Below are 7,510 nucleotides of genomic sequence, written 5' to 3'. Positions count from 1 at the left end.
AGTACTATATATATTATACACAGTAATGTGTAATTAAAGATCGACTTATGTTTGCTGAAATGAAAAAAAATAAAATTAATGATTTGTAAGTTACTTTATATATATATATATATATATATTTTTTTTTTTTTTTGCATACGAGTCTTTTTTTACTTTTTTGTGTTTTTCCTAACTCAATGAACACATATATTAATTTTGTATGCAGTATTGAAATTATGATTGATTAGACTAACTTATTTCCACAGTAAGAATCAAACATAAATGACTGCATAACTCATCCTATTGTTTAACCATTTTTTAACTCATAATCTAATACTTAATTTTGGTTAACCTTAATTATATATATATATATATATATATATATATATATATATATTTTATCAGCAACAACGAAAAAAAAAACTAAAATAGAACATTTGTGCATGAAACTGCACAATTAAACAAACAGAAAAGTATCAAAATCCTTTATATCATCTAGGGTCTCACAACTATAAACATACCAAATAATCTCTCATAGATATAATTCCAAAAACCAAACATTGTTGACTCTATATAAGTACATCTTCTTAAACAATACATATTTCTTAAACTGTTATATATATCAGTAATATGTATATCAGTAAAATTAACATTTTGGTCTGTATACAACTTGTGATTCATGTATGAAAAAAAGAGTATAAAACTAAAATTTGAAACAAATAAACAAGATTGTAGAGTGGTATAAGTTGTAAATATATCACTTAGTAGCATTAGGAAATTCCCTGCACATACAGGTATAATATATATAAAAAAAAAAAGGTGAAGATCCATGTGTAGGTGTGAAGGTGAAAATGTAGTAGAGACAAAAATGAGTACAGTGGATATGCAGCAGAGAGAGAAGGTGTGGTTGGACAGCATAATAGACAGAGAAAAGGGTAAGGATAAGCTGAGAGGGAGAGAGGGGCAGTTTGGATTGAGAATTAGTGTGAAAGGCACCACACATGAGGAGACCAATAAATGAATGAGAAGAGTAGAAAAAAAGGGTCAATACCTCATAACCCTCATGATCGTTACGTCCTTTTTCTTCCTCTACTCCCCAAAAATATACCAGAATTCCACGTTTCCTTCTCTTCTTCCACACCCCCTCTTTCTACTTTTCTTTTCATTTCATAATTTCCCTCTCTCACCTTCACTTTTGTTCCATGTTACACCAACACCACACCAATCTCTCTATATCAACCAACTCATTTTCCAACATCAAGTTCACTGCTTTATTACCATCCATCTATACCATCTATATCAATTTCTCTACTTTTCATTTCAACTAGCTAGGACTTACCATCTTTCTATCTGGTCCACCCTCTCTTCATCACAAACCTCCTTGCATGCTACCTCTACTCTTTACACTACACTCACACTCTTACTTCATTTTCTATGTTTTTGCTTTTTTCAACTTCAACACCATTCTAGTATGCTAGCTCTATCATTTCAATTCCCATTGCCGAGTGACAAGGTGTGATAGAGACAGATAAATACATCTATTTAAAGCACTCCCACTTTATAGATATAACACACCCCTTTCATTGTTTTAGCATATATTCTCTTTCATTAGTTCTAATCTTATATGTACATAAGCTGATAAAGCTACAGTACCTAGTAGCTTCATTCTGTGCTATTTATAACCTTTTTCTACCATCACCCTTGTGACCACACAAAAGGGAGAGACCAAAAACCCTACCCTTTTTCCTCTCATTGCCTCTACCAAAATGTGGATGGTGGGTGACAATGAAGGTGGTGACTTCAACATGGTTGATCATTCTTTCAGTGGAAGGAAACTCATGCCTCTCATGCCAAGGTCAATCACTTCTCTCAACACTGCACCACCAACAACCACTCTTAGCTTAACTCACCCTCATGGCAATCATTTCCCTTCACAGTATGATTATCACCATCTTGGTATTTACATAATCTCTTCCCCTCTAGTTTCTGTTAATGTGCATTTGTTGTGTTCTTCCTTTTCTAATGTCTTATTTTTATCAGAACAAAACAAGAGAGAGCAGTTCAATGGTACAGCACCCGCTGTGGTGAGTTCAAGGTGGAATCCAACCCGAGAGCAACTAAGAGCCCTTGAAGAGTTGTATAGAAGAGGAACAAGGACACCATCTGCTGAGCAAATCCAACATATCACTGCACAACTTAGAAGATTTGGTAACATAGAAGGGAAGAATGTGTTCTATTGGTTTCAGAATCACAAAGCCAGGGAGAGGCAAAAGCGTCGCCGCCAAATGGAATCGGATGCCGAAACTCCTGAGAAGAAAGATTCAGGTGACATGACACCCTCATACCATTCTCAATTAATCCATAATCATTTATTCATAATTATGCAGTTTTGTTTATTGAGATCTGTATTAATTATATGTGTAGATTTTTCTTTTTCTTGTTCTGATTGTTTGCTTATGTCAAGTTGTGTTGTTCTGTTTTTCTCTTTGTCGACAGCTGCAAGTAGGACCGAGTTTGAAGTTAAACAGACAAAAAATTGGACACCTTCAACAAACTGCAGTACTATTGCAGAGGTCTAATAATATTCCATATATGCCTAATATCATGCTTCTGCTATATGTATTTGTCTTGTTCATGGACTAGTTTATAGTATCTACTCTAGCCTTTTGTTTGTTTGTTTTTTAACTTGGGATTTGCTTAATGGTCAAAAGTTGATAATCATATCCACTAAGTGGTGATTATTAGCATATGATTACTAGAGATCAAGTAGATGTTGGAAACATGTATATTATGGAAAGATCTGCACTAGGTATAGGGAAAGGACCCAACAAAAGCTTCGTTTGTTGGGAAATGAAAAGGGCCTAAAAGCTGAATTCCTTCCCTTCTGTCGGCTCTGCTCTGTTATGCAACTTAGCTTTGCTTTTGGGTCTTGTGCTCATTCATGATATTTAGGTCAGTAGTTTTAAGGGCATCCCGATATAATATTCTATCCAACTGAGCACCTTTTGTGATGGAAAAGACAACCTTAACCCTACTTTTATTTGACTTCTCTTTAGACCATGCATACACCCTTTAATTGAATGAATAGAAATTTGGGTTATAATACTACTTTTTTATGATAAAGTTCATGTAAAAAACAGTGCAATATATATATATATATAATGTTTTTATTGGCTGTGTCTGTTATATAGATTGTGTCTATACAAGTATTTTTCTAGGAACTTGGAGTGCACAATTGAAATATGTGCTACCCAATACCTTTTTCTCCTTTTGTTTTCTGTTTTTCATTTTTGACATGGAGATAGATAGATAGATGGATGGATAGTGTGGTTTTCAATTTCATGAGTTTGCATGGCTGCAATTCAAATCCACAGGAATCTGTTTCAACACAGAGGACTGCAAAAGCAGAGGCTGTAGAGAGTAGAACAGTTGGATGGCTCCAATTCGATGAAGGGGAATTCCAACAAAGAAGAAACCTTTTGGAGAGGAATGCAACGTGGCATGTGATGCAGTTACCTTGTCCTTCTCCTGCTGCACCTGTCACACACCTCATAAACAGTCCTCCTAATGCCTCTTCAGCTATTACTATGGCCACTACAACAAGCACAGTAACAACAAGAAAAATGGACCCAAACCTCATTAAGACACATGATCTCAGCTTTTTTATTTCACCCCAGAGGGAAAACAGTGTTATCTACTTAAGCAGCAGCAGTAGTACTACTGAAGATGATAACTGTGTGGAGTCTCAAACCCTTCAATTTTTCCCATTAAGGAGTGGTGATGCTAGCAGTGACAACATGAGGGATAAAGAGACAGAGATATCAGCTTCAGCAATGAATTGCAGTAACTTGACCCCAAGCCAGTTTTTTGAGTTCCTTCCTATGAAGGAGTAATATGGGAAACACATGCTATGTTTGTAAAATGATGGGAATGTGTTTTCATGTTGTTGTTTTGTTGGAATATGGCACTGCTTTTATTGTTAGTTGTTAGATGATGTTATGTTTCAAGGAATTGGTGCTGTAATATGACACTGACTTCGAATGAAGGTAATGTATTTTACCTTAAACTGCATTTGGACTATGTTGGTTGAATCAAAAGTTGTGTTATTTACATCTCATCTTAGTATTTGATTTTAAGACATGAAAAGGGCATAAGATGTGACAGACCTGCATGCTGGAACAATTATGATTTTTGTTCTTTTGTTGCATTAATTTAATTCTAGTTGAGTAAGTAATCTTCCAAGTGCAGTTTAAGATAAATGAAGAAATCACATCAATGCAAGAGAAGGGAAACAAGGCAATAAGGGCATTTAAAGTGAAATTCTAGTATTCAATTAATAGATATTCTCAATTTTGAAGCTTAAATATTTATATAAATATAATTAACCTTTAAGTATTTTTTTAAATGTGAAAAGCTAGTGTGAAGGGCACACTTTTCAAGTGCAATTTTCACAAACTTGTTTCAAGAATCATCTAAAAAATAATATATACCCAAACAAGTTTACTGTTTTGTTTCAATAGACAAGTACAACAAAAAAAAGAACCATTTTAAACGTGTCTTTAGATTCTTGTGTATTTCTACCAGTGAAAGTAGAAAAAATGAAAGCAAAACAAATTGCAAATGGTCAAAGTTTGCGGCATAACAAAGAATCCTCAACAAAAATGATCAAGTTTGGGACCGCGGTATGTTATTACACAGTTATAAACTCAACTCTTTTTTGAGTGCAAACTGTATTGCTACTTATAAAAAAATATGTTGTTTTTAGCATTTACATGAAAGAAGAGAATGGTATTAAAGAACACATGATGTTTGTCTATGTACAATTTATAACAAACCAACTATAATTAACTATATAAAAAGCATGATAATCAAACTCATAAAATAATTCACTGGTGTATTTTTTTTTTCAAATTATTGAAATAGAGACGATTTTTTGAAAATTACAAATTGAGTATATTACAAGGAAATCATTAATTAGAAATTAAATTTAAAGATAAAAATTTGTTAGTTTCTATATTGATGAATAGTTTCTAAATTGGTATCTAATTAGTTATATTGGAGATCCCACATCGACTAGAGATAAGGACATTTCATAATATATAAATGGGTGCAGACCTCAACCTTATTAGCCAGTTTTATGGGGTTGAGTTAGGCTTAAAGTCCACTTCGTAATATGGTATCAAAGCCATTTTGAGCCTATCCTAGCGAGTATTTGTTGGGCTTATCAGGCCACCCGCTATCGGGCCGTTATCGGACCATCTAAAATATATAGTCCCACGCACGAGCTTCTATCTATCACTCTCGGCGTGAGGGGGTGTGTTAGAGATCATAAGGACATTTCATAATATATAAATGGGTGCAAACCTCAACCTTATGAGCCGGTTTTATCAATTATTTAAAATCTTGTTATCTAATTAGATCCAAATTTAAAAACTTTTTGTCCACACTATAATTAATATTTAATTTTATGTCTCAATTGTGTAGGATTTGGGGACACTAATAATGTCTCTTACTTGACCTTCACTTTTTTTGACAACTAATTACTCTTATAATGGTGGTAACGTGTCACATTTTATTAAAAAAGTGATTATGACCTATCAAGATGAAATCGTGATAAAGTCACACAATTTTAATGTAATTTTTTATTTGAAGTTAGGTCATGTAGACACAATTCCAAATAGAAAAAAAAACTACTAAAATCATACCGCTTTAACATAAATAAACTCAAATTTGTAATCATATCCTCATTTCTATGATATGGAAGGTAAAATGAAAAAAACCCAGATAATATTGTGAGATCAATGGATGGTAAAACAACAAAGAAATATCATATATTTGAGATGATATTACATTTATTGAATGAAAAAATATATATTATAGTGGTTATGTAAGTGAAGTTAGTATATTTAGAAAGTGATCACGGGTGGTTTTGAAGTGAACAAGGGGCATGCAATTAAAGACTTGTGAAAATGATTGAGCTCATATGTTGAGGGATTCCTCTTCCTCACTTAACTATTAAACCGTACAAGTTGATCAGTCCCTAGTTCTTGCTCACAGCATCAACAGTGTAACAGTGTAGTGTAGCAGGCACTGATCGGTTTTAAAGGTAACTGAACTGAACAAAGCAAAACAATCAGCAAGAGAATCAAGTTCTGCTTTTGGAAACTTAGGGCAAAAAGCTTTTCACTTTTTTACTTCCCACCAAGCCTCATCAGAACAATGCAACTTGAAACTTGAATCATGCATATCCTTTTGCAGAAAAGAAGTATTATTATGTCTAACTCAGTTTCAGTGACAAACTATAACTATGCTGCTTTACTTCCTCTGCATGATACAGAAAAAATGTGTGTATGTATATCTGATAGTATCTAAATATTACTTTCTGTCTGTTTTTCTTTTTTATGAATCAAAACATTTTTTTTTGTATCTGGAAATTTATGATTCACTGAATTCTGAAAATTACAATTTCTAAGAATGTTAATTTTTCTCTGATTCATCATTGAAACTATACTTTTTAGAAAGCAAATAGTTATGTGAATTCTTTAGCACGTTAAATAGTTTAAAGAAGAGTAAGTTTCATTAAAGCATAAAATATTAATTTGAATTTTTTTTTAAAGAGGATGTTGATATAAAAAATATTTTCGTTAAAGATATTTTTTCTATTCTGATTGGTGTCTTGAATTACTAATTTGCATGTCGAAAATTATTAGGAGATCTAGTTCATGAGTAGAGGGACTTTAGTGGTTCAATTGTAATAATTTATTTTATAGTTGCATATGTAAGGAGTTTGGAAGGAATGAGATTAAGTTGATATTTTGTATAAAGGTTGAGGTGTTCCTGAAATAACTCTTATTTATTTATTATTTTTTGTTGATAAAAAAAATCGTTAAAGAGAAAATTGGCAAAAAAAAATTAATAAACATAATTTTTTTTACTGTTATGTTTTAAAATGTACATCAAGCATACAAATATATACTTTTACAACTTTAAATTCATGAGAAATTAAAAATAAATTCTAACAAACACCCCTCAGAAATAATATATTAAGGCATCTCTTGAACTCCACATATTTTGGTAAGTTTAAAGAGGGGATCGATTCCATAAAAAGTGAGATTAGTAAATCGAAATTTACTGAGATGTAAATGGTGTCTTTCGAGTATACTCCTTCTTCTAACAGAGTAATGAATTAATAAATTTTAAAATCAGTGTAAAAATCTAATACTAGATTTTTTTCTTCTTTCTTCATTGATTGTGTCAATGTAGTAAAAATTTCAATAGAAAATTTTGCAAAAGTTTAGATATGAAAAAAAATTTATAATAAATTTTTTTAGTAATAATAAAAAATGAAGTTTCTTGACAATTCAGATTCTTAGTTTTGGATTAAAAACTCAATATAATGCTTAAGTTTTTCTTATATTTTTTTAAGATTACGAGCAGACTAGTCATTCAACAGACATATTTTGTAAGATTTGAATTTTTAAAGATATAATTTTTTAATGGATAAAAAATAAAAAGTGTATAAATAGGTAAT

At 31.8% G+C, this 7,510-nt stretch overlaps 1 protein-coding gene across 1 annotated transcript; it reads left to right on the top strand.

Moving 5' to 3' along the window:
• The first annotated feature begins 1,605 nt into the window (after positions 1–1,605).
• On the top strand, positions 1,606–4,096 carry LOC137837953 (WUSCHEL-related homeobox 1-like). Its single transcript, XM_068647137.1, has 4 exons — positions 1,606–1,935; positions 2,020–2,304; positions 2,476–2,552; positions 3,354–4,096. The coding sequence occupies exons 1-4, from the start codon at positions 1,746–1,748 to the stop codon at positions 3,870–3,872; spliced, it is 1,071 nt and encodes a 356-aa protein (XP_068503238.1). The 5' UTR covers positions 1,606–1,745; the 3' UTR covers positions 3,873–4,096.
• The last annotated feature ends 3,414 nt before the right edge of the window (positions 4,097–7,510 follow it).

The sequence above is a fragment of the Phaseolus vulgaris genome, chromosome 4, assembly GCF_000499845.2.
Source record: "Phaseolus vulgaris cultivar G19833 chromosome 4, P. vulgaris v2.0, whole genome shotgun sequence".
Taxonomy (NCBI): Eukaryota; Viridiplantae; Streptophyta; class Magnoliopsida; order Fabales; family Fabaceae; genus Phaseolus; species Phaseolus vulgaris.
Note: the sequence above shows the minus strand (reverse complement) of the source record. Positions and strands in the feature narration are given on the sequence as shown.

Bases quoted from the DNA above. Each gene is read 5' to 3' on its own strand.
- LOC137837953 (XM_068647137.1), top strand. From the start codon at position 1,746: ATGTGGATGGTGGGTGACAATGAAGGTGGTGACTTCAACATGGTTGAT. The intron at 2,305-2,475 runs GTGACATGACAC...CTTTGTCGACAG, and splicing joins TCCTGAGAAGAAAGATTCAG to CTGCAAGTAGGACCGAGTTT. The intron at 2,553-3,353 runs GTCTAATAATAT...TCAAATCCACAG, and splicing joins ACTGCAGTACTATTGCAGAG to GAATCTGTTTCAACACAGAG.